At 46.6% G+C, this 27,487-nt stretch overlaps 1 protein-coding gene across 1 annotated transcript in view; it reads right to left on the bottom strand.

Moving 5' to 3' along the window:
* GRHL1 (grainyhead like transcription factor 1) overlaps nucleotides 1-26,195 on the bottom strand; it is a gene marked incomplete at its 3' end in the record, with an annotated part of 40,005 nt that extends 13,810 nt beyond the window's left edge. The window contains exons 1-8 of the mRNA XM_080919224.1: nucleotides 26,126-26,195; nucleotides 22,830-23,016; nucleotides 21,055-21,125; nucleotides 17,436-17,826; nucleotides 16,270-16,346; nucleotides 14,803-14,959; nucleotides 14,271-14,382; nucleotides 13,037-13,131 (exon numbers count right to left, since the gene is read on the bottom strand). Coding sequence (XP_080775350.1) covers nucleotides 13,037-13,131; nucleotides 14,271-14,382; nucleotides 14,803-14,959; nucleotides 16,270-16,346; nucleotides 17,436-17,826; nucleotides 21,055-21,125; nucleotides 22,830-23,016; nucleotides 26,126-26,145 — 1,110 coding nt within the window. The 5' untranslated portion in view covers nucleotides 26,146-26,195. The remainder of the gene's footprint in view (nucleotides 1-13,036; nucleotides 13,132-14,270; nucleotides 14,383-14,802; nucleotides 14,960-16,269; nucleotides 16,347-17,435; nucleotides 17,827-21,054; nucleotides 21,126-22,829; nucleotides 23,017-26,125) is intronic.
* Nucleotides 26,196-27,487: the final 1,292 nt, after the last annotated feature.

Genomic DNA, 27,487 nt, shown 5'->3' with positions numbered 1-27,487 from the left:
CCAGCGTTTACTGACTGAGTCACTTTTCCAGCCCCTGCTTTCATTTTTTTAAAAAGACTTAAGTCTAGATATGCAAGCGGGAAGTAGCTCATGGGATTTCTGAACTGCTTTACGGTGCTTTGACTTGATGCCTTCTTGTACGGATTTAAAAGTGTGTTTTATATTAACCCATAAATATGCAAATGAGAGATAGCAGCCAGTCTATCAGACAGGGGCCATTGAGACAGTAGAGCAGGTAAAGGGACTTGCTACTAGGCCTGATGACCCGGGTCACATAGTGAAAGAAGATTGACTCTCTGATCTCTGACCTCCACAGGCATGCAGTGACACATGCACATGCGTACACACACACACACACACACACACACACACACACACACAATAAACAAACAAGAAAAAAAGGTTTTAAAAGAACTACGGTCTCTGTAAACAATAAAAGTCATTTACTAAACCACAGTCCATTCCACCTTCCAGTCAGATGAAAAAAATCTAAACCTCTGTCATTCTGGGCCATGTGGCACAATTCCTAACTCAAAAATGGCTGCCTGGGAAAGTTACACTTTAGGTCACCAGTTTCAGGAAGTCTCTGACCCAAAGTGTCATTCCCCTGGCAAGAGGATTTCACAGTAATCCAACCCAAATCTGCCCTCCCCTTGATTCCTGGCTTCAAGTCTCTGCTCAAAGCAGGAGCCAGATGCCAGGATCGGCCCGAGTACAGAGCCTCGGGGAAGGGCTGCCTCACACTCTTGCTTCAGACGCATCTGCTTCCTATTTATGAAAGTTCTTTTCAACTTAGAAAACTTCCAAAGTTATCACAAAGGCTGACTCATCCAACCTGGGCATTTAAAAACCGCCTCCTTAATCAGATGGACACACAAGCAAACCTGTGAGAGGACAACAGATGCACTTGGTGGAGGACAGTGAAGTCCTCAAAGAAAACAGCATGGCTCTTACAACAGCTCATGCAGTAGCATCACAGAAGATCATGCTGGGCCATCATGGGCATCCTGAGTTAAGCTAAGTGGTACCCATGCTGGTTTAGGCATTCACTAAAGACTAGCAAGAAGAACAGCATTTCCCCCACCCTCTGCTTTCTGCTGGGTGGGGTAAGGTGCTCAACAGAGACAGGTTTGATCTGAAAATCAAAGCAACCATGTTTGGCACCAGCTCTGACCAGTAACTAGTTCTGTAACCCTGGACCCTGCTGTCACATGACCAGCCAAGGCAGAAGAGCTCCAGGTCATTTCCAACTCCAGCCCATTGTGATCGTCGTTCCACCGTCCAGTAAGGATGACCCCAAACCTTACTGTCATTACTGCCGATAAAATGATCCGAGTAAGACAGGCACCAGCCTAGCAGTGCTTGTGAAAGTATGAGTCATTCACAGCACACCCCTAAAACCTGGGCATGACATCGTGGACCGTAAGTCCAGCGATGAGGTCACAGAGACAAGAGGAGACTTGGCGTCTGCCCACCCTCAGAGTTGGTGAGCTCCAGATTCAGTGAGAGACTGTCTTAAAATATATGGTGCAAAGTGATTGAGGGAGATGCCTAGTATCAACCTCCAGCTTCCACAAACATGAGCACACATGTGCACATACATAAACACACACACACACACACACACACACACACACACACACAAATAAATACATAAACATACATTTACCAGTCTACTTTCTATAAATGCTGTTACTTTAAAGGATGTAACCTCGTTCAACTCAGCCTGGGAACTTGGTAGACATGTAGATTTCTTGCCTCCTTCCTCCTCCCCACAAACACTTCAGGGGGACCTGGGAGCTTATCTCTCCAACACTGTTTACACCACACCCCTCATGTCCCCAAACCCACAGGGACAGGCCATGTGGCTGGGGATTTGGGACACCTCAGCTTGGGTGATCCAGACACCAAAACTGCCTTCTGGTGTTCCCATGATCAACCAGGATGATACTACCCTGTGAAGAGACTGATCTCCTACCCAATGGCATGCTTCAATGCACCAAAGGTTCCCTTTAGGTCCAAAACTATAAGATTATGAAACCTGTCTTAATATATGATTTCTTCCTTGAAGAGTTCAGTTTCTCTTAGATGCATTTTTAATTGAAAAGGTATTTTGCACAGGCAATGACCTTGAAGTAGGAATAGTCACTATCCACAGATCTTATTACTCAATAAAGTCATACCCATCCTCAGGTACTCAAAGTTGATAAGAAATTTTCTCAGGATTAACGGCTTTGTGTGAACCCATGTGCTCAGATGGAAGCTCCAGTTATGACTCTGTCCTGTGTGGCACTTGACCCTTTGAGACCATACCTCAGTCACCTCTAGGAAATGCACGTGGTTTATTTTGGGTTTGGTTTGTTGTTGTAGTTTGTTTGTCTGGCTTATTTCTCCGTGTAGCTTAGGCTGTCCTAGAACTCACTCTGTAGTTCAGGTTGGCCTCCATCTCAAAGATCAGCTTGCCCCCCGAGGGCTGGGATTAGAGGTGTGTACCACCACTGCCCAGCCAAAAGATTTTGGTTTTGTTTTGTTGTTTTTTTTTTTTTTTGGGGTTTTTTGTTTTTTCACTTATTTGGGGATTGAACCCAGAGCTTTCTGCACAAGAGGCAAGGGTTCTACCATTGAGCCATAGTTCCAGCCCTTGCATATGTTTTTGATAAAAGAGGAAACAGAGAGTGTGTTTTCATACTTCAACATTTCCACTTTCTACAAGCTATCCAGCCAGGCTTGAGAGTATCACTGAATCTTGGAGCCACACTGTCTGTCTATCAGTCTAGCTTTATCAGAGGGCAGAGGGAGAGTTGAAAGAAAGATCACTTAAGGAAGTGGCCAGACACCATACACATAAAGTAATTTAAAAAGCAATTGATTCCAAGGTAGACAATTCCCTCTCTTGGTATGATCACAAAGTCTCTTAGAGAAGTCATCAGCAGGATAAAGATGAAGATGGTTGGTTATATACCCAGCTTCTCCTTCACAAAACAGGTGTGGGTGCACATGGGTGTGCAGACATGAGCGTATGTGCACATGCACACACACATGCTCACACCACTTCCATTCTATTACTGCTAAACTCTGCAAACAGACTGTTCCCTGCAGCAGAGCGTTGGGAAGGTCTCCACTGTGGAAAGAACCTTCGATGCTAATTTCCCCGTTTCTACACTCCCTTGCTACTTATCTTGAGGAAAAAGTATGATGTTATTCACCTAATCAAAATATTAATCACAAAAGACTGCAACTAAAGTTCCCACCCAAAAGAGTTATAAGGAAAAAAAAAAAAAAAAAACCCTAACCACAAAAATCAACTACTGAACAGGCCAAAGATGTTCTGCAAGATTCTTTTTGAAACATCCAGGCCATTTTTCTAGGACAGTTCCTCATTCCTGGCTGAGAATTCATGCAGTCAGAATTATTTCAAAGAGTTCAATTGGTTTGTAAAATGCAGCTTGAAAGCAGGGGATGCATGTTAGAAGGTTTCATCTGTATCTCCTCCATATCCCCAACCGCTGTGCCATGATTCTCCCAGAAGCCTTATGATACTGCTCCCATGGCTGGCTGCCCCTCCCATGTCTATCAAAGGGGAACAGAAGAGATACAAAGAGGCAGAACACTTGCTCAGAAATGATTGCCCAGGAGCAAAGTAGAGGAGACAAGAATAAGGTTTGTAAGTGCCTGACTATCCCAGGTCAGAAGGACTGTGAAAGCAAGCCTGGTGTTCAGACCTGGGATGTGTCTGAAGGCACCACGTGTGTTATGTGGAAGGGAAGAACTGAGGCTGGCAGTGATGTGGGGACAGGGGCACAACAATGACTCTCCCAGGAATAGTGCTCTATCCAGGCCACTTGAACCTTATCCTATGAAGAGCTTGTCTCTTTGCCAGGTCTGATGGCATACACCTCTTACATGGGCTATGAGGATGGAACACAAATCCTCACACCTATAGAGCAAATGCTTTACCCACTGTGCTGGGTCAGTTTTTGTCATTTTGATATCAACCTAGACATACCTGGGGAGAGTTAACCTCATTTGAGGAACTGCCTCCACCAAATAGGCTTATGAGCATGTCTAGGAGGCCATTTTCTTACCTTCTAACTGATGCAGGAGGGCCCAGCCCACAGGGGGTGGCAACATCCCTAGACAGGTAGCTGAATAAGCCAGAGTAAGCCAGAAACTAGTTCCTCCATGGTCTCTGCTTTGGTTCCTACCATGGTTTCTCTCAGTGATAGACTGTTAGCTCTTCCTCTATTGCTTTCAGTCACAGTGTTTCTCAACAGCAAGAGAACTTGAACTAGGTCACCAAGTACACCATCTTGACTTTACTTAATTGTGCTGGCTGGTTTTATGTCAACTTGACATAAGCTAGAGTTACCTGAAAGGAGGGAACCTCAATTGAGAAATGAGGGAGACTCCATAAGATCTGGCTGAAAGGTATTTTTTAAATTAGTGATTGATGGGGGCCCAGATCATTATGGGTGGGGCCTTCCCTAGACTTGCAGTCCTAGAGTCTATAAGAAAGCAGGCTGAGCAAGCATTGGGTACAAGGCAGGAAGCAGCATCCCTCCATGGCCTCTGTATCAGCTTCTGCCTCCAGGTTCCAGCCCGGTTTGAGTTCCTATCCTGACTTCCATCAGTGATGGAGTCCAATGTGGACGTGTAAGCCAAAAACCCCTTTCCTCCTCAACTTACTTTTGGTCACGGTGTTTCATCCCCGTGATAGAAACCCTAATTAAGACTAATTAAGGACGGGCTACCCATACTCCATCACAGCAGTTACAGACAGGGTAAGGACTATAGCTCTCCCAGTCTCCAGTGATCTTGGAGGTACAGAATACAAGTCCACCATTGTTTCTGTCCCCGATGCCTGCTGGGCCCACATCTCAGCTCCCTCTTCAGACTAGGCTCAGGTGCCTTGTTCCTAGTTAAGCTCATAACAGGTAAAAGGTAGAGACAACGGTCCAATTCAAGCGTGCTTTGCTAGAATATTCAGCAGCCAATGAATCGCTGGCTGAAAATGCATCTTCCTTGGAACTCCTAAGAACATGGTGTTTGGCCTTGCTAATGATCAGCATCACAGTCTGGAGATTCCACCACTTCAAGCCAGGCTCCCTGATCTGATATATCTGTCCCCTCCCAGCTCCACACAGGTGAATGGTTGGCCGACTGACCATATCTTTAGGGAAGCAAGCTTTTTGTGATATGGCTTCTCAAGCCAGTTCTTCTGCCGTAGTAGCAAAGCACTGAGAATGCGTGTAGAATTCCCTGGAAGGATGTTAGAAATGAGTCATACCTGCCCTGAAAAATTCAAGAGTGAACCAATGGCATTCTGCTAATAGCTAATGGCCACATGACTCCAGGAGATACAGAGACAGCCATCTTGGATACAGTCCCAGTGGCCTCTGGGAATCTCCTTTGTTTTTGTTTTTGGTTTTTTTTTTTGTATCAAAATTCATCTTAGTCAAATATGGATAATATCTATAAGCTCCTTTCTAGAATGTAATCTATCTTCTAACAGGAAAGTAAAAACTGTAGGATAAATTCAAATTTAATCACCCAAATCAGTATAAAGATCTTTCTAAGTAGGTCTTCTCATGGAGAAATTGTTCAACATCTGACATGAAAGCATTGGTAACATTTTCCCTTTTATTTCCAATAGCACTGACTAGATGGGGTAAAATCACCATTTTTTTTTCCTAGTACATGTCAAAGAGGCTAAGAACCTGAACTGAAATTGATAGCATAAGATTTTGAACTATAAATCATGATCCCAGTTCTTGGCTGAATGTCTAATTAGTAGGGATCATTTATTGGGCTTTACACAGCCCTCCTCCCTTAACCTGACCAGAACAAACCAACCAACCCCTCCCCCAGGTCTGTGCACCACCAATCGTGGCAGCCCACTCCACGTGCAGCTAATGAATGTGTAGAGCCGAGACAGTATCGAGACTGAGTCACCCACTCGGCAGCATCTTCTGATGCGCCAGATAATCCGGGTGCGTCACACTGCTCCCTGTCCTGGTGGGAGGTGACTACGATGTCCTAAAGACACTACAAGTACAGGAACACAGTCACCAGGAACTGCGAACTGCAAGGGTGCAGCTGAGCATTTTGTTAACTTCTCAGACTATCAAATGACCATCAAAAGAAAAGAGCCGCCTGGCAGGAAGGGGTGGGGCGGGCAGGGACGTGGGAGGAGAAAAAGTACTGACTCGCAGTCTTCCCACGGCCAGGAGGGGCGTTCCCTGAAGGAGAAACAAGCTCGGAGTCAGCACGCTGTTGCCACAGCCGCTTCCCACACCGCCCACACAGCGTCTCGGTTTCTGTGCCATGCAGAGAGCCAGGGGAAAAGTCACCGAGATAAAAGGGAGGCACGGAGGAGAAAACACTTAAGAGAGACCTACCTGCTTCCATTCCCTCTGTCATGTTCCAGAGCCTAGACTTGGTGAACCTAGGGACACTTGGCAGATTCAGTGATTTGGCACTTGCTGTCCCAAAGAAGCAGAATGTGTGCTCAGAAATATGCAGAATTGGATGGGGGCGTGACTCAAGGCAAACACAGACCACATTCCATCCCTATGGCACAGAACAGGACAGGTGAGCGAGCACATGGGTCACAAAGGAGACTCAGCAGCAAGGTGACTGCCAACCAAAAGTTCTACAAGCATGAGAAGAGCTAAAGTCTGTGGGTTAACAGAGGGTCAAGTCCCCGTTTGTCTATCAAAAGGCTGGGGAGACCTGTGGCTTCCATTTATGAGACCCCCTGACTCTAAGGCCTCACACTGCCTCCAAATATCTACTCAGGCCAGAGCCACACAGCCACTGTTCTGCTTTGGTTTAAAAGTAGCAAAGATACAAAAAAAAAAAAAAAAAAAAAAAAAAAAAAAAAAAAAAATTAAAAATCAAAACAAAACATAGGAGTGGCAAAGGCGACTGAGAGACAGAGAAAGCCACAGATGGGATTTCCAGGAAGGAACACGAGAAGGAGGGGTTAGGGTGACAAGCTGTCAAATGAGAAGTCTCCACAGAGGAGCTTATTGTTTCCTGGGAGTGGCAGATTGGAGGAAGGGTACAGATTTGCTCCACTCCCCACCCCCCAAAGAAAACACCTAACTCAGGCAAGAACACCAACGGTGGCTAAACAGGCATGGGCGCCCGAAGCTCCTTCCACAGGATGCAGGTTTCACTACCCAAGTGAGGCTTTCTGCAGCTGCCAAGTGTCTCTGCCGGCAGTCAGAGACACCTTCAGCTGGCCCTCACCCTCAGGCATAAGATGAATAAATGCTCACCATTGTTACCTGTGGCTTAGAACGAAAGAACGGTGTTTCAGTTTACTGCTTAAGACCTGCAGAGTGTACACACCTTGAAATATTGGTACAACAAGGCCTCAAAGACCTAGCTTTTAAAGATGCCTCAAACAGGAGTCATCCTTGCAGCTGTCTCCAGAGCAGCAGCTGCCTCAAGAAAAGGAGCTTGGCATTTCTAACACAGCTCTGCTCTCAGACAAAAGGCATGTGGCTCTTTGTTTGGTGGATATACTTAAAATTTTCTTACTTTAGTGAGTGTTTTGTTGTATTTATTTATTTTTGTATTTTTGAGAAAGGGTTTCTCTGTGTCACTCTGGCTGTCCTGGAACTCATCCTGTAAACCAGGCTGGTCTTGAACTCACAGAGATCCGCCTGCCTCTACCCCAGGAATGCTGGGACTAAAGGTGTGACCACACCCCACTGCCATGTTTTATTTTTATTCATTTACTATGTGGGTCAGAGAGGCCAGAGAAGGATGAATTAGGTTCTGCTCTGTCAATACCCTGCCTCATTCCCTTGAGACAGGGTCTATCCCAAATCTGAAGCTAACCCAGCAACTGAAGCTCCAGCAGTCCTTCTGTCTGCTGTTCAGACCTAGTGTTACAGATGTGCACAGCCAACCAAGGCATTTGCTGTGGGTGCCTGGGGTTTAATTCAGGTTCTCAAGCACTTCACCCACCCAGCCATCTCCCCACCCCAGAGCATGTGCCTTTAAACGGCGTAAGTGAAAACCCTTGTCAGTGAACAGCACCAGGTGGCTACCTGAGTGTGCTGGGAGCAGAAGGCTGGGTGTGTGTAGATAATCCAGCAGTCTAGTTACCGGCACGGTCTGCCTAGACTCTGAAAGTCGTCTCTGTGATTTAATATTACAAATATTTATTATCTAGTATATGGGTGGGGGGGCTGGAGGGGTCAAAGGAGAGGGTGGGGGGTCTGTTCTCTCCTTCCAGCATGTGGATCCAGGCAATTGCTCTGAAGGGTCAGTCTCTGAAGCAAACAATCTGACTGCCGAGCCACCTTTAGTTTTAACTCCTTTGACCATCATTGAATTGCAATTACAAGCACAATATTTGACTCATTTCTCTCTTCCCTCCTGCCCTCCCATTCACACTGTGAAATTGTGAAACAAACCAAACCTGTCCCAGTGCTATACAACCAAACATGGCACCGCCTTATTTTAATGGCACCCTGATGGATGCATCACTAGAATGGAATCCCTTTCATTGTAAGCAATGTATTCAGTTCAAAGACATTAAAAAACAAAACAAAACAAAAACATTCTCACAAACGAGTTCTAAACAGTATGCTTGGACAAAAAACAAACAAACAGCCGTTAAGCTCTAAGCCCTGCATCCCACAAGCATACACAAAACATCCCAAATTCAAGTTACCAGAGAGTGGCCACACCCCTTTTGTAGCCTCCAGTCTCGATGGCCCCGCCCCCAGGAACTCCACTGGCTCTTGCTAAGCCAGGGAGACAAAAGCAAAGATGCCACTCCACCTAAACACAAGAATCGTCATGGTGAGGCTTATGGGACCTCAAAGTGGGCGTCAACATGTTTTAATCCTCTTTATTTTGTAACACGAGCCTTTCCATGACAGAAACCTGTGTTCCAGAACAGCCGTCCAGATTCCTGAGTACCTTCCCAGAGAGGCAGGACTATCACCGACTGCAAAAGCATATAGCTTGACCCTTACAACTCTTGCACAGACAGGATGCTGTGCCTCTGATTGTCCTTGTCCCTGCCCCATCTCCTCAGCCTAAGGCCCTGCATGGAAGGCAAGAAATGGGAGGAAGCTGACTAGAAAGAGATGAAAGGTGTGTTGTGACTGGTCTTTTGCATCCACAGAAGGATCACAGCATGGAATTCTATTGGTCAGTCAGCAGCTTGGTCACACACCAAAACTAAACAGCCTCCTGCTAGAGGTCTGACAGCAACTCACAAAGATCACCGGGGACCTTACAGCCTTACGACACGGGAGACACAACAAAGCACACCAGGTTCTCTGCAAGCATTTCCCTGGTATGGCCCACTCCAGGGGCCAGGCCCACACTTGACTGCCACTATCTTCCTCCTTTAAATTCTGGTTGTCACCAGAACCACTCCCCAGCTGCCACTAGATAACCTTCCTTGGTGCTTGCTGTCCAGAACTCCCAGGCAAAAGCTCTTTGGTTTATAACTTTTACTCCTCTGCAGCAGATTATCATCCAATATAAACTTTTTGTTCAGCAGCTAAAGTGTTTCTAGAGTAATTTCTATGAATTGCAGTGAGCCTGCAATGCTGTCCTACTGGTAACGAGAGCTTCCTACAATAATACCCGGGCCAGGGCACATGCTATCTAGCTCAGGGGCTAGCACTGGTCTCTCGGGTGCCGGGTTTCACCCCGAGCACTGCTGTATGCTGTATGGTGCTGGGTGGAGTGTGAACAGGGCAGAGTATCCGGTACAGCAGTGCCTGTGACAGTCACCCAAACAATTTGGTTCTTCCTCTAACTTCTCTTCCCATTATTTAGCTTTAGATTTCTAGGCTTCTCCTGCTTCTTAATCAAATCTCATTGCTGCTGTAAACCCTTAAGGTTTATGATCCAAACCAGTTAAGAGTAGATTCTAAGCCAGGAGCTCCAGCAGAACCACAGTTCTTCCCTCCAGTTAGCAGAAGAGACCTTGACTGAAAACTCTGCTTCTACATTTCATGTGTAAAGTGGCACCTTGACGGGGTGATGCTATACTTGAGATCTTAGGCTACTCTGCCAAAGTCCAGTTAACATATGACCTATGTGAGCTGCAGTCCTAGTGGCACAGCCTGGAAACCCAGAACTGGAGTTAGAAGTCTGCAGCTACCCTTGCTAGTAGTGTCAGCCACTAGCTGAATGAAGTTCGGTTCCTGCAGGGTGGAAGGAACCTGCTTGCACAAGGGGACTGTCCGTGCAGAGGAGCACGTACCTACCTTGTTCTATGCTGTGCCTTACCACCTGTCCTCTCTTCCCTGGGTGAGAGGCCCCTCATATCTTGCCCTACAAATCCTACACTTTAGCACCTTGCCTATCTTTTAAGGTTCAAATGCAGATGCTACTTTTTTCTGTTTAACATACACCCGGCAGCCCAGCTTGGTTACACAGTGTTCAGAAAGAAATTAGGGCTGCTGCCTAGTGGAAGGCCAATGGCTGAACTGTAACCTGTCTGTAGACTCCTGAGTCTTCAGAAGATGTCCAGCTGCCAATGAATGTCTTCACTATGCAGCTGGCCTGGGACTCACTATGTAAGCCAGTCTGGCTTCCTGTCTCAGTCTCCTGAATGTTGGGATAAAAGGCATGCACCACCACACCCAGACATTCCTAGTTTCCAAAGTAATTTCTCTTTCTGCTGTAGCTTTAAAAATGAGCACATTTCCCCTGATGCTCCCGTGGCTCCAGCAGGCTCCTGCCTGCACCCACGACCTGCATGTGCAGAGGTGCACTATGAGTTGAGACCAGGCCGGAGCGGTGTTTTCCCAAGTACCGCATGAGCCAAGACATTCATGATTTGCCTTTGTTTGTTCGTTCTCAAAACAATGACATCAAAGTGAGAGGCAGAAGCCTATGTATAGGAACATACATAGGTATAGGACTCACAGGAAGACACTGGGTGAGAATTCTGGATTTACCCATACTAGATTGCCATAAAGTATATGCGTTACCATTAGACATCAGAGCAAAAGAATTCCATACATTGTCTACTAACCTGTACGTCGGTGGGAGAAAAGTCAGGAATTAACATATGCTGGGCTAGGGTATAGCTTGCCTGGAGAGCACTTGCCTAGCAAGCATAAAGCCCTGGGTTTAATCCTCAGCCTACTAAGAAAACAATGAGTTAATTAAAAATGAGCATACCTAAGTGAGAACAAGAAAGGGAGCCACTTAAGGAGGAAGATGCTTGCATAAAGTAAGTAAATAAACAAAGCGCCCGCTATACAGGATTCTGCAGGAACACCTAATCACTCTAGTTACCTTGGGGCATTAATTACTTTAAGTTTGAAAACAGAAGCACGGCCTTGGCTGGGAAAAGCTAAGAATCTGCTCGCTGAATTCCAACACAAGCTTGAAACCCATGTCTGGTAGCAGCTTCAAAAGGGCGCAGCTTCATTAAGAAACGGCGCACCACCAAGTCCAGTGAGTAGGAGAGGGCTGAACGTGGGCACTGAACTGATTACAGGAGGGCGCCAGCTCTGCCTCCCTGCTTTAAGTAGATTCCAGATTCTCCTCGGGGAGTCCTTGTCTCTGGCCAGCTGTCCCTGTTTTCTCAGCCTTCCTTACTCCCACCCAGAGAGTGACACATCCTGCAAACAAAGCACCCTGCCCATATGCAGGTCCTTCCAGCCAAGAGCTCCCAGGCTCTGACAAGTGCTTATTAATCCTGGCCACACCCAACAGACAGCAGAACTGGCCCCATCAGCCTTTTGCTTTCTTAGTGTTTTCAGCGGCAGTAAAGATGCAAAACAAAAACAAAAACAACAAAAAAGCCCAAAACCAACCAAACCAAACCAAAAGCACAAAACCCAATACTGAGCTAAGGCCTGGCACAGGTCTCATGCAAGTCAGATAGGAGAGCTTAGAACTTTACAAGTAGTTAGTGCCTTCACTCCAGTCTCCCAGTGTGCAGCAGGAAGCACTTCTCAGATGCCTGAGGTCAGCAGCATCCAGAGAGCAGGGCCATCTCCTCTTTCAGGGCTTCTTAGAAGCCATGCGCTAAATCCCATTGCAGTTTTAAATTTCCACATAACTGAGACAAGCATTCAGGAAGTGACACGCTTGCTTCCCACAGCAGCCCCTCTAAAACTAACCCAGTTCCCAGCCCTGGATGAAGAGCTGGCTGACATTTGCATGGCGTGGTGTGGGCTGGCAGGAGAGCTGCCACAGCACCAGAGTCCCTGCAGACTGTCTCCGGCAGTGAAAGTGTGTGCCTACGCCTTAGATATAACCACCAGGGCACAGGAGACAGAACAAACTTCACCTGACTCTCAAGAACCTCTCACTTCTGCCCCCACGCCCATAGAGGTTCCCACTATATAGTTCTGGCTAGCCTGGGACTCACTATGTAGACGAGGCTGACTTGGACTCACAGTGATGCCTCTGCCTCCTGAGAGCTGGGCTTAAAGGTGTGCACCACTACTGACAGGCAAAACTCAATCTTGATGAAGAGAATGGAGAGACCACTGTGGGAATGTAACTTAACAATATGCTCTCTTGTCCCTAAAGGAGTTGGAACGTCCCAGAGAATCATCCAAGTGACCCTCTGGATCTGAGGCAACTGTGCAGTGCACGAAGCAGGAGACTCTTCCACTGCTGTTTGGTAACCGCTGGCAACTTGGATTTAGCCTCTGTGCAGGAGCCCTGCCTGGCTGGACGGATGCTATTGTACTAACCCTTCCATCATGTGGCAGGGAGGGGAAGGTGCAGACGCCATGGTGCAAATGAGGAAGTAAAGGCAGGTGAATGAGGGCTTGGGTGGGACTGGGGGTCAGACAGGAGGCACTGGCAGCCGACAGCTCAGCCGGAAGGGTTCACATGTGTGCTGAGGGATGGCAAGAAAAATGCAGCTTTGCAGGAGGGTGGGAACTGAGAGGACAATTTCATAACATCTAAGAGGGAAAGAAATGTAAAACTGCAAAACTGATCGGCTGTGAAGTCTTGAAGCTCCTCCCATATTTTAGGCAGCTGGAGGGACTGACACACCCTGGATGTCAGTACGACATACCTTTGCCTCGTCATTGACGTCCCAGGTGAAGGAAATGGCGTTATACGCAATCTCCTCAATGTTGCTGATGGTGTTGAAGCTTTCCTTGTAGTCAGCTATGTGAAGCAACCGACAAGAAAAAGAAAGTTATGACAGTTTCAGTGTGAGCTCATAGCAGGCCTAGGAATACTCACTTCTCTGCATCATCTACTGGACGAGTTACATGAGGATTTTGTTGGAATGAAAGAAATTGAAAAATAAAGAAGGAAAAAAATAATCACAAAAATTTTTGTTTTTTTAAGTTAAGGCAAGTTTCAAGATAGTTAATTCTATATCATTGTGTCAAAATTAGAAAGTTTAAGTAAGTCTAAAAAGTTTAGCCAATAGTCCCGACATCCCAAAACATATCTGTGGAACCAAGACTAGAACTCAGTTCTTCTAAAATGGGTAAGGAGGCAAAGCTTAAGATGTAAAAATCGGGAGGTCAAAGCAGGATGTTTTTGCTGTGAATTTAATGGCAACCTGGGCTGTGTAGTAAGTTTGAGCCCAGCCTGAGCTAGGTCGAAAGCCCGTGTCCCAACAAATTCAGCTCTTCTTCTTCTTGCAAAAAAAAAAAAAAAAAGAGAGAGAGAGCCACCCGTGATGTAGATGAGGATGATGTTGTGTAAGACTAGAAACCGGAGGGAACAGAGGTGTTGAAGAGTTGTACCCCGGGCAACCATCACGGGGCTATCACACACTAACAAGATGAGCGAGCTAGCTCAGGGCATAGCTACAGAAATGATTCTTTTGGTCCAGTTGGAAATCTCCTTGCCATTATCTACTAGATGCCAGGTAAGACCTAGAGAAGACATTAAGCCTCTCAAAACCTGCAGGCTGGGGGGGGGTGGTGATAGAGCTCAGTGGTTGAGTCCTTGCCTGCCATGTGGGGCAATTCTGGGTTCCATCCCTAGAATATCAGAGAAGGGGATAAAAAGAAACATAGGCTAAAAGTGGGACACTCTTATGCTAGCTGGCTAATGTTCCTGGTTACAGAGTCACATGGTAAACCACGGTCTGGGCACCAGCCCCGTGGAGGAAGTGAGGACAGAGCCCTGATTCCAAGAGCCACAGGACACTACCTGGAACACATCTGTGGCTGGCATCAAAATTCAAATGCTTTCGGCAGGAAGTTCATTGTTGCCAGAAGTCAGTGGACTTGGCAAGCTGGGCCTTGCTGCCTGTGGGGATGACGGTGGGCTTCTGGGCCACTCACCAATGTCAATGCACCTCTGTTTGGCCGTGTGCTGACGGGAGTGCCAGTACTTCCAGTGTCTCAGCTGGTCTTCCCTGCTTTTGTCTTCAGCAAAAACCACCATGATCACACTCTGGGAACGAGAATGCAGTATAGCATAAGGACCCCAAGGGGCAAGCAGCTTCAGAGAAAGGCACTTGTTATTAAACCAGAGTTATGGCTTAAAGCAAGACTGTGGGGGACCAGGGAAATTGCCCAGTGGTTCAGGACACTTGCTACTCTCCCAAAGGACCTGAGTTCTGTTCCCAGAACTCAGAAGGTCTCTTACGACAACCTGTAACTCCAGATCCAGGGACTCCAATGGCCTCTAAGGGCATCTGTACACATGCGTGCACACACACACACTCTCAGAGACATAGGAAGAAAAGTAAGAGTACTCCTTAAAGACAAACTATAGCTCAGCTTTCGTTCAATTACAAACACCTGAACGTATCAAGGCCTAGGGTCACCTGACAAGGCTTTCCTGGAGAACAGAATCAAGTATAGAACTTACTCGAACTTTGGTGATAGGGTGGTGGATCCCTTCATTGCTGCTCACTTCCTTTAGAGTGACAGGATAAAACTGGCCTTTGTTCAGGTATGTCATAGTGCTGTCCCCTTGCTTCTGCCGAAGTGATTTTGAGGCTTCTAGGGTATACTCAAAGTTGTTCCTATAGGACAAAGAAACAACAGGTCTGGGCCAGTCTTTTGGAAGCTTCCTGGACACCTTAGCGCAGCCCTAAAGTGCTATTGTGTATGTGCGTGGGGGCGGGGGAGGGGGTTCTGAGACAGTAGAGCACCAGCAAACATCCCGCTGACCATGACGGTGCATGTTAGAAGCAACACTTGTCCCCTTCACTTGATAAACAGGATAAACCCAAAGGCTCAATGACTGAAAACTCAGTGGGCTACAAAATACTGATTACAAGTTCTATGATGTAATGTTAACAATTAGACATTTGGACACTTGGGCTACAGATGATATCAGGAACCAGGCAGGTGGTGGAAGGAACCTCATGGGGCTTGATGCCAATCTGGAACTTATGGAGCTGAGAGTCCTGCATTCAGCCATTTACCTGCCAACGTTGTATTGTTGCTTCTGCCTGTGATGTGTCTCTAAGCAGGTACCCCACAACTGTCTGTCTCCTCTACTTTACACAGCTACTCAGAGCCTGCCTACACTGGGATCTGGCCAACTATACCTATGCTTATAAATAAAGTTTTATTAGAACATAGTCACACTGATTGCTTATGCCTTATCTGTAGACCCTTTTTCATTATCACAGCAAAGCTGTGTAGTCAAAAACCTACAGAGAGGCTACAGAGCCTGAAATGTTTACTATGTGATATGTCACCGAGAAAGCATGCCAGCTTTATCACAAACCCTGATGTTTGTGAGTCTGTGATTCTTGTACCTTGGAACATGCATATAAAGGAAGTCTAAACACATAAAATGAAAAAATGAAATCCTAGACTTAAAAAAAAAAATCTTGAGGTGTTAATATACCTCTCATGAACCTAGAAAGTGCTACTATTTCTAGAGTATGGTGCAGTTTTGCTAAGCTAAAACCAAGTTGCCAGATAAGGGAAAAAGTAACATTTGTTTCTTTTATCATTAACAAGGATAATAAAGCTTTCCGCCCATCCACCACATTTAGCCCTGTCAGCTAACTGCACACTTTGGGGAGCAGAAGGGGCCTCCTTAATCCCCATCCCTCCCTTCAGAGTCTATCCCTCAACACCACAGAAGGGAGCCAGGGAAGGGAAAAGTGCCAACAGCAGTAGCTGAGGAAACCGAAAACCAGGGTCCCACACCAAATCACCACATCCAAAGTACCCAAGATAAGGCCACAGCTGGCGGAGTCAGAGGAAGGTGAAAGCTCACCAAAGACACCTCAGATTTGTCAGGACCAAGACACCAAAGAGAGAAATGACCACAGATGCTGAAGATTCAAAAGTCAAACAAAAAGACAACTATTACCCAGACACATTGTCAAACACATAGTCCTCTGAATTCATGCCTGGCATCCGAAGACTGAGGTCCGAGGAGAAGAAAACCTGAAATATTAATGGAGTGAGCCTCGAGCATTTAACTATCACCATGGTTACTAATGCCCAAGAATGGTAAGAATACACTGTGCGGCAGATGGCAACACAACCCTTTTGAGGCTCATTTCAAAATCTATCCTAAATCTACTTTTTAAAAATTAAATTTAAAAAAGTAATTATCATCCAGGCAGTGGCAGCACATGCCTTTAATCTTTCAGCACTCAGGAGGCAGAGGCAGGAGGATCTCTGTGAGTTTGAGGCTGGCCTGGTCTACAGAGTAAGTTCTAGAACAGCCAGGGTTACATAGAGAAACCCTGTCTCAAAAAAATCATAAACAGTAAACGAATGAATGAATGAAAAAGTAATAGATAAAATAAGAAATGTCTAATTTTACATACCATTCATGTCACTAAACAACATATCTATATACGGGTACATGTGTGCATGCATGCATAAACACATACATGCATTCCAATAAGTAATCTCTCTTTCCTTATCTTCTTCATATCACATGTTTGGAATCTAGAATCTGCAGCCTATACCTTCAGGACCCTGCGACGGCAGTAAGTACTGCTTCCAACACCCTATGGGCATGATCAAACCCTTAGAACTCTGCAGAACTCATCTGTAAAATCTACAGGGTGGACCAAGGACCACCTCCAACTCTGGATCATACTACTAATTGAGTAGCGCCCAGTGAGGACATGACAGAGTCGCCACGCCAGCCTAGCCTCGGGAGCTTGCACGGGTCTAAGATGAAAGCTGAAGAAATACTATGAGAATGCACTGTAGTCAGTGGAAGATTACGCACGGGCTCCCTTTCTCTCTCTCTCTCCCCAGCAAATCTCTTAGAAGAAACCATAATTGTTAACTCAGCTGTTGGTAAGATTACCCATGTGCCCTTGATGATAATTTTTGGATTTGTAGGTTTAGCTTACAAATTATACCTACAGGCCTTTCTCTTAAAAAAAAAAAATCTTTTATTCCTGATCCACTCATTCCGGGCTAAGTTTCAAGCTTACATAACCAGGAAAAGGTGGAACTCAATACTTAGACAAACATGCCGCTGTCTTAGGAAGACGTTTTTGTCTTTTATACCTCCTGAACACCCTCCTTGAAGGTCTCGGAGAAGGTGGAGTCTGGAGTCCTCCGCTGAGCGTTGGGAGGCTGAGTGCCAGAGCTGAACTGGTCAGTGCTGAGGCTCCGGTCAAAAACCACCACACGCTCGCTGGGCTCAGAGTGGTACACGGCCGGAGGAATTCCCACAGCAAAGCCATGCGGCTGGATTTCTGTCTTGATGGAGTGGGTAGGCATGGTTGCTATGGAGACAGTAACTGTAGTATCAGGAGCTGTCAGATGGCCTCTCTTATCAATGCCCAGCTGGTTGCTATGGGGAAGGACGATGTTGAAGGGCACGTTTTTCAGCACTTGCACCCTGTTTTCTCCAGCAGAAATAAGGGGCTGCTCCGTCACATTTGGTATGCTGTTTCTTCAGGAAAGGAGAAAGGACACTGTAGTTTTAACCGTGATGATACAGTGCTTCAATGACCTGGGAGGAGCAAGTGTTGGGGCTCGAACCCAGGGCTTAATATATACTTAGCACATGCTCTAGTACAGATAACCCCACACCCTGGTGATCCGGGCTCCCCACAGAAACTATACACCTGACAGAAGCCAACTAAATAGAAATGTAGTATGGCCCATTCCTGTTGAAGTCAGGCAAGCAAACCCAAAAGCAAACGCTTTTCATAGCTCTGAAATGCAGCAATCCTAACACAGATCCTCAGATTTTATTATAAACCTGAAGCTTTAAGTGCAACTGGTCAGTTGGATCAGAACCACAGATCCTGGAGCAAGATCCTGGATTCAAATTTTGTGTCAGCTTGAGTAAGCTATTTTGTCTCTTGGGACTCCGTTCTTATCTATAAAAAGGAAAAACAATTTGCCCCAGCTTGCATCTCTGGTGCTGTGATAAAACACTATGACCAAGAGTAACTTGGAGGAGGAAAAGCCTGCAGGTTACAGTCTATCATCAAGGGAAGCCATGGTGGGAACTCAAGGAAACCATGGAGGAACACTGCTTACTGGCTTGCTTCAACTTTCCCAGCCAGCTGCCTTTCTTATGTATGGCCCAGGTCTGCCTGCCTAAGGATGGCACCACCCACAGTGGGCTGAGCCCTCCTACCTCAGTCTGCAGTCAACAAAACACCTGCCCCAGAAACATGCCCATAGGCCAATCTGCTGGAAGCAAGTCTGCAGTTGAGTTTCCCTCTGCCTAGGTAGGTTTGTCTAAGTTTGTCAAGTTGACAAAAACTAATCAGTGCAGTAGGTGTCTGTCCTCACAGATGGGTGAAATCCGAGGATGGAATTCAGACCAGACCTTGTAAGATGCTCATAAAGAAGCCGTACTGAGCATCACTTTCTAATATCGATACAGTTTTCCCAAGGAAAACTCACCACGCTTCATTAACAGATGTTTTATATAAAATTAATTGTGGTTTAATATTTGGGTTATATGAATATTTGGTTATAGGAATTTTTTTAATATTATTATTTTGTGTGTGTTTGTGTGTATATGTGTGTACAGGGTTTGTACACATGTGTGCAAGTCTGATGTATGTGGCAGCCCACTGAAGTAGGAAGTCAAGCCTGTGGAGAGTGCTATCCTTCTCCCTTTTCCTGGGTCCCACAGAAAGAACCAGGCCAGCATGGCCTTTACTTGTGGTGTTGTCTCTGCAGCCCCAAATGTGGAGGCTTTTTAAAAATTTGTTTGACTTTTTTCCTGATACTAGGGATGGAATCCAGAGACTTGTCTATGCTTAGCAAGTGTTCTGTCACCAGGCTTCTGTGGTCCATGACTGCGGGCATTTGGCTTTTTTAGTATAGAATAGAGTTTCTTTAGGACACGGGGAGGGGGTGGGGGGTAGAGAGTAGAGGCGTAGAGCCAGCCATGAGCACATGGGGGGGGGGAGGGAAATGGGGAGAGAAGGCGGGAGGACAGAGCAGGAGCAGGAAGGCAAGAACAAGAGAAGCCATGACTGTGTTTTTAAAGTCCCCTGAAATATTACAAACCGAAGGAACATAGAGGAACAAAACAAGGGCAATTTTATACATCTCAAAATCAGCAAAACGTATTCATTCCCTGAACTATAAACCCACACCTGGGGATTGATCCTAAGGTAAAGGTCAGGAAACTGAAGCAGGAAGACTGGGGTCCAGGCCAATCAGGACAACTTGGGACAAAGAATCAAAAGTTTTACTGTGGCTTTGTCCTTGCAAAAGACTAGACATGGCTGCAAAAACTACATGTTGAGTTTGTTTCAGGACACTCTGGCAAAAGGACATAAACTAGAACATGAATTAATGTAACTGTTAAGAAAGAGAGAAAAACTTCAACATTACAGTTCTTGAGACCAGCCACGAATATATGCTATGTCTACCATTTCTCCTATTACTGTGCTTGAAAAGATTCATAATAAAAAGTAAAGAAATAGATAAAATCTATAAATAAGCCACTGGCCAAAAGTACTTAAGATTTAAGTAGTAATATGAAAGATATTTATGAAGCAAATTAAATAGAATAAACGCATACTTCCAAAAACTATCTGCAATTGACCATAAATAACCACTGTAAAGAGATAACTGTCAGGAGTGTGGAAAATAAACTGTTATTCATTCCTTAAGTTAATTTCTGTCATTCTCCCCAACCCCAAGATGGAATCTAGCTACATAGCCCAGGCTGGCCTTGGACTCCTGCTTCAGACGCCCTAGGATTGCAGGCATATGCTACCATGCCCAGCTGTTTTATTTTTGATTACTAATAGAACATGGGCCAATTTAAAGGCTGTTTTCAAAGCCAGCAAGATGGTTCAGTGGGTAAAACGCTTGCCCCCAAGACTGACAACTTGAGTTTGATGCCTGGAAGCCACTTAGTGGCAAGGGGGACCTTCCCCGTAAGCTATTCTGTGACTATCATATGTGCACCTTAGTTTGCACAAACAAATGTATGCACACAAATAAAAAAAAAAAACTGTAAAATGTGTCTTTAAAAACATTTCACGGCCATATGGTTGAGTCTTAATTGACTTATGAAAAGTTTTAATCTAAATATTTAAAAGACGCCTTCAAGAGGAATTCAGACATTAATTCACCGAGTTTTAACTCAGACAACTATTCAAGAGCCATTGGTACTTAACTTCTTTTTCTTGCAGATCTGGGATTGAACCTAGCACCTTGCCTCGAACACCAACTGCTCCACCATCAAGCTTGCCTTGCTTTGTCTACAACAGGCTCTCCCAAGAGTCCAGGCTGGCTACAACTCCTGAGCCTCCTGCTTCTGCCTGTCAGCTGCTGGGGTTACAGACATGTGCCACCACACCCATGTTTTTTGTTTTGTTTTGAAAATACATCCCCAGCTCATCCTGTTAGAGGGTCTCAACGCACATGAGCAAACACTGCAGGTTTTTACTAAAAACCTCCCTCTGGACAGTAGAGATTGGTGTTTATGTTTTCCAGGATGGGGAACACAGCCTAAATAAACAGATAACTTCTCAGAGTAACAGAGGCAAATCAGCAACAGACTCTAACCCTGAGAAGACAGGCCACTCCACTGTCTGATCCACCAGGCCCTTCCTGGGCTTGCCTGGCAGGACACAGCCTCTTCATATATGCAGTTTATCCACCCCCTGTCTGCTGTGCTGCTGTAGGAAGCTCTTACCTCTTGCTGTGCTCTGGCTCTGGGTGCTCTCCCTCAGGCTTTACGGCTGATGACCGGCGCTCTCTGGGAACCTAAAGCATTAAGAGCAATGAGAAAGGATTCAGTCCTTATCCAGGAGGGAGCCTTCCCCTGAAGGAGCGACCTTTTATTTCTCAGGAGGCTCATGGCTTCACCCATCTCTGCTATCTGCTGAGCACTGGGCAGCATCTGCCCTCAAGGACCTAACAGTCCAGTCACCATAGCAACCGGTGAAGAGCAGCTGCCAACAGACGCACAGTATCACAAGCTTACTTTATAGTGGGAATAACGATTTCTTTCTTCCTTAAAACTGTATAACACCTATTTTAAGTTTTTGTGTATGAGTGTTTGGCCTGTACCTATCTGTATACACAGGAGGGAATATAGTGCTAAGAGGGCATCAGGTGCTCTGGAACTGGAGGTAAAGATGGTTGTGAGCCACCATGTGGGTGCTGGGACCTGAACCAGGGTCCTTTGAAAGAGCAGCCAATGCTCTTAACTGCCGAGCCATCTCTCCAGCTCCTTTCTACCCTTTTTATGAAAAGCTGACAAATAACACTTGGTACACTGTGACATTAACCCACCTGAGACATGGTCCAAACAGGCGTACACGCATTGCTGAGATGTGTGTGGTGCTGGGCAGTGCAAGAATTTTTTTCCATATTTCACCATTAACAACAAAATAAAGGGCCTTGAGAGATGGCTGGGGGTTAAGAATGCACACTGCCCTTGCACAGGAGTGTGGGACCCAACACTAATAGTAGGTGGCTCACGTCTGTAACTCTAGCTCCAGGGAATCCAACCCCCTCTTCTAGCCTCTAGGGCACCTAAACTCGTGGATAGAAACTTGCTTTTACATCCTCATATGCACACACATAACTAAAATAACAAAGATCTTTTTGAAAAGATAAAACTAAGTACTGTCTGACTTACTAGCAATCTGTTTATAAAGCACTGCTAGTTATCAAGTAATAACAACTATGCCAACTACCAACCGTGGGCATCTGCTGCTGGACAACGCCAAGGAGAAAGCAAACTCAGGCCACTCCCCAGCGCCAGTCTGTGGCTGGGAATGGACTGGGTCCGAAACCCTAATTGAATGCATCCGAGTTGCTGGGCCTGAGAGTCAAAAGTGACACACAGGCTGGCCTTATGCCCTGCGTCCAGTATGACACGGGTCACCAGTGAGTGGCAGCCGAACTACTAGAATCCCATTAAGAACCACGAGGCAGAATGGTATAAAAACCCACACATGGTACGCCTGAGAGTTAAGGCTAAGTCAACTGTCTGGAAAGAGGAAAGAAACTGTATTCTGACCTTAGAACCAGGTCCCAGAATTGTGTAAGTGTGCGTTTACCCTAGTGTCTCCCAAGGCTGGGTAATAGCAGTTATAGAAAAGGCAGTAACCCTGACCACCCAGAAGGGGATGCCATAGGTCAGTCAGCAACAACCCCTTCCCATGACACTAGGACCCAAGTGTGTTAAAACATTCAAACTGAGGGAGACAGGCTACTTACTACTTTCTTTTATTAGCAGCGTCTCCTTCAGCGAGGGCCAGAGCAGCTGTTTAAAAACCACCCTTTGATTCTACGATGCTTGGCTTTGAACCACCAAAAGCTGGAGGGCTCATTAAACTATTTATAGTCTCTAGAGAAGCAGGCGGCCTGACATTCCACCAGCCAGTGACTGTTTTATAGGCTGCTGAATCAGGTGCGTCTGAGAGCCGCGTTCGCAGCTGTAAAGAGGCCGCAGCCTACCTTGTAGTAGTCATAGAGCAGGCCCAGTGCAGCTGCGCTGTCTTCGTCTCCATTGATGCTCATCATTGCTTTGGTGGCTGCGGTGAGAGGGTTTTCCAGGAATGACTTCCAGGCTTCGTCCTCGCTGGTATAGGAGCGCCGCTGTGGGTAAAGGGCTTCATTCTGAAGAACCAGCACTGGCCTTTTGCTTCAGAGGAAGAGATGCAAAAGTTAAATCCATACTCCTTACAGCAAGACAGCTCACAAACTGTTTTTTAAAAACAAAACAAGACTGAACAAACAGTTCTTTGACATCCCTCTGAAATAGGACACACGGCCCTGGGCCGGGATATAATCACAAGTGGGAGGCAGCCCAGTGTAGAGCGACTGCTCAGTATGGACCAGGTCCTGGGTTCTATCTCCTGCGTTACAGTCAGTTAAATACCAACAGCTTCTGAAGGAAACTCAATTAAAATAAGTGAAATGGTATCCACACTCCTCTTAAAGATCATTTTGAAATAAATTTTTAAAAAATGTTCCAAAATTCAGATTTGGTTTACAAAACACTTTCTAGAGGCGTATTTGAAGTCACTCTGTGGCATCAATAACCTTGGTAAGTCAGAGGAAGACACGGTCAGAGGACGAGGTAGAACTAAGGACCCCTGTCAGAGACACTGGGAGGATGCTGCTTGTCAAAATCCAAAGCTTGCCCCAAGAAGACACAGGCTATTTAGATATTCAGAGCAGCACACACAGGACACAGTGAGGCACGGACACTGTCCAATCACACTCAGGCCCGCTGCTACATGTGACTTCCCCTTCCCCAGCTGATGCCATGACTTAAAACAGCTCCTTCCGAGAACCGGGGCAGGAAGAAGGGACAGAAAGCAAAAGGGACATTTCACTTACTCCTTCGGGGTATATGAGAAAGTTACAAGACTCAACTGTTACCAGCAGAAGGAGGCTGGGACGTAGCCACAGGGGACCATAAATCAATAAGGCAGCATAATCTGCTAGCAGGGAGTGAGCTGCTCATCTGAGAGACGCGCTCAGCCTACAAATGAAGCCGCAGAATGAAAACTAGCCATAGAAAAACAGTGAACAGAGGTGATTGAAACAAATCTTTACACGGGCCTGGGGAAGATGGCTCAGGGGGTAAGGCACTTGCTCATGAGTCTGATGGCCTGAAGTTCCCTGGGACCTACACAGCGGAAGAACAACAGATTCCTTTTGGCTTTTACACACACACAGAGAGAGAGAGAGAGAGAGAGAGAGAGAGAGAGACTATGAGAATATGTTGGGAGGGTAAGGAGAGTACAAACACAAACTCATAAAATAAAATGTAAAAAAAAAATTACTATGCATAGCTAAGGTGTTGTCTATGTGACTTCTCTCTCTGCTCCCGGTTAGGGGCTTCCTGGGCTTAATCCCCAGTGCTCCCTTCCCCCCAAATAAATAAGACCTTTATTAGTTTTTCACACAAGGCAGGGACTATTTCACATTAACAGTGCAGTTTGTGGGAAAAAATGCAGAAAATGAATGGTGATTTTAGTGGCGCTTTACAGGAGATTTAATTGAAATGATTCAAGCAAACACTACTGATTCCAAAAACTGGAAATGTCAACAGTCTCAACAACTGTTCAGCTGGTACTATTTAATAAGTCAATAGAAAGAAAAAACGGAGCATTGACTTTAGCAAGACGAGGCAGCCCTGTTCTTGTGTGGAGGGACAAGAGCAGAGGTGTCTGGAACTTATCTGAATTATGGTTATCCAGGCCCACTTCTCATTGCAACACACGAATGAAATGTAAATGGCCTAGAGGTGACCTACCTTTTCTAAAAGTGAGTGGAGAAAGTCTGATTATCTTCTCAAGTAATCAACAAAGGTTAGGGCTTGGCAGTCGCCCAAATCCTTCAAAGACAGATATAGATTTAGAAGAAGAAAAAAAATAAGGACATCTTTGAAAAGGGGAGAAGAAAAAAAAAAAAGATGATTCTAAGGGTTTACATCTGGAGGCAGCTTATTATTTTGAAATATATGTATATATTTAAAAAAGATCAAGAAGACTTATCTTTACAAATCTCAAGTTTTATCGGAAGAAAGAAATACCCAAACAGGCATCCCCATCCCCCAAGCCTTTGGGTCCCAAGGCCAACAGTGGGGTGATGGTTCCCTGGTGTACTGCTGAGCTATTATTAATAGCCTAATAGCCACTTCCAGAAGGCTCTGACAGCAGTTGGCTCATTCAACAGTCGTAATGCTAGTTTTTCAAGCTTCTCTTCTCCCATCCCATCCAACACTGGTACGAGCATCAGAAACTAAATATTTTCCAAGAGGCTTTATGTCTGCAATTACCCTGAAGGCATTTTATATTTCCAAAGTATGCCTAAGGCCAAGAGGTTGGCGCTGGGACTTTTGCCTAGTCAGTAAGTAGAGAAATAAACACAAAGAACAATTGCTGCCCACTTCTTCAAGACCAGCAAGCTGTTGCTCGGGCCCTGAAGGTTCCTGGGTGTTTTCAAATGAGCCTCAGACCTTCAAGAGTTATGGGTCAGGATTCTAAAATGAGAGCCGAGCACTAACTGAACTTCATTTCCTACAAGACAAGATTAATCTCTTGCTGATTCCACACTCAGCTAACCTCCTTCAGCAAACACGCACGAGAAAAAAATCCACCCTTAACAAGTTAACTATGAAACCAAATCACTGCTCCAGATTTACTGAGCTGAGCTAAGACTCTTTTTTCAGTATGTCTTCATATTTATAAAAAAGTTACGAGTAAAATCGAGAACTGCCCCCTCCCCGCCCCCCTCCTACCAACGTCCGATCACATCTTACACCATCACTGAACATTTCTCGCTACTTTCTTAAGTTCCAAGCTCCACAAAGCAATCCCGATTAGAGAGTAGCCTCTAGCTTTATCACCCTTCTTGCATTTTCTTCCTCTTGATATTCCCAAACGGCAAAAAATAGTCTTCTGTAATTACCGTCGGTGATGCAAGGGCCCAAGAACACCCACAGCAGATTTCTCACAGAGCAGCCGCAGCGAAGAAAACGCGCGGGCAGCGGACACTTCAACCTTTCCCTAGATCTCTCGTTCTGGCAGCTCGGCAGGTGACAGCAGGCTGCCCGGGGTCCACCCGTCCACACCGGTCCATGAGCGCGGGACCCGGGAGCCCTCCGACCCCAGGCCGGGTGTCCCCCCGCGCCTCGCCCCGCCCAGCCCGGCCTCGCAGCTCCCGGAGCCCGCGCCGTCGCGGCGGCAGGTGCGGTGGCCCCCGGGCCCTGGCCAGACTCGCGCCCGCGCCTCACTCACTTGTCGTACTCCTGTGTCATCGCGCTCGCTCGCCGCTGCCGGGCCGCAGAACTGGACTTTCGGGTTGGGACAGTACACCCGATCCGGGGGGAGGAGGCGGCGGCGGGCGGCGCGCGGCGGCAGGCGGTGGGTCCGGAGCGGCGGCCCCGACGGGTTGGGTTCGCTTTTCTCGCTCTGAGCCGGCTCGGCGCGGGCTGCGCGCACTGGGCGCAGGGCTCGGCCTCCCATTGGCTGGCGGCTCGCCGGCCCAGGGCGGGGCTTCTGGAACAGGGAGGCGGGGACCTTGTTCTGATTGGTGAGATGGAGGTCTGGGGAGGAGCCTGGGAGCCGGACCGGAGGGCGGGGGGCCACGCGGTGCTCAGCGGTGCTCGGCGGCGCTGGGGAGCTTGCGCGCTGCTGGTCCCGGTGGCGCCGGCGCGTAGTGCCGCCGGCGCCGAGAGGCTTCGGCGCGCACCCGCGTGGGCGCGTCTCACCTTCCAGTTCTCGCTCGCGGTCAGTTCCCCGGCCCCAAGGCCTCTACCTGGGAAATACCTAGGGAGTTTCTCGGCAGCTATGCAGGTTTGGAATTTTCCTGTTAATTCATCTCTCAGTGTCCACTGTGATAGTCGCAGATCTGCACAGCCCCTTAATAACCACGTTTCCCCGTCAGCGGTCCCTGTTTATTGGGCACCTACTAAGTGTCAAGAGCATCACTCTAAGCCACCCTCCCAAGCTCCAGGGGTCCGTCCCCACCAGCCTCCTAAGGGCGTCTGTACTTGCTTGGCTTTTTATCTGCTCAGAGCCGCATTTGGGCTTTAGCATCCTCAACTCCTAGCTACCTGCGTGGTCTTTCTGTTTGGCTAGCTCCAGATTGGTTTTCACTTCTTCCTCCCATGTCCTTGGCCCTTTTTTATCTTTTTCCTCAATGCAGGCAGCACCTAGACACCGAGGGCAAGGCAGAGACAGAGCAGGCAAATTTTCATGCTTCCTAGATTATCCTAATTTGGGAATCAGACAACTCCTTTGGTGTCGTCTGACTCCCAAATGACAGGACTCCCAGATGACAATCTGCAGGTGGATGGGGTAAGTAGAGAGGAGCTCTCTGGGCTTAAAGATGAAGACGGTGATGTGAGTGATTGGCTTCCAGTGTACTCCTGTCCACTGCAGAGGAGGTAGAGACTGTCGCCAGAGAGTAACCGGGCACGGGTGCACTCTGTAGAGACTTGCAGGTTTCTGTAAGGTTTTAAGTGAGGAAGCTTTGAAGGGCTCAGGGTAGGGCATGGACTTCACTTGTGTTTTAAAATAAGCTGGCCACTGTATGGTAGGGAATCAGTAGGAGGCAGTTTCAAAACTACAAGCAAAAGATGAATAGTAGCCAGAAGC

The sequence above is a fragment of the Micromys minutus genome (genome assembly GCF_963924665.1).
Source record: "Micromys minutus genome assembly, chromosome: 1".
Lineage (NCBI taxonomy): Eukaryota > Metazoa > Chordata > Mammalia > Rodentia > Muridae > Micromys > Micromys minutus.
Note: the sequence above shows the minus strand (reverse complement) of the source record. Positions and strands in the feature narration are given on the sequence as shown.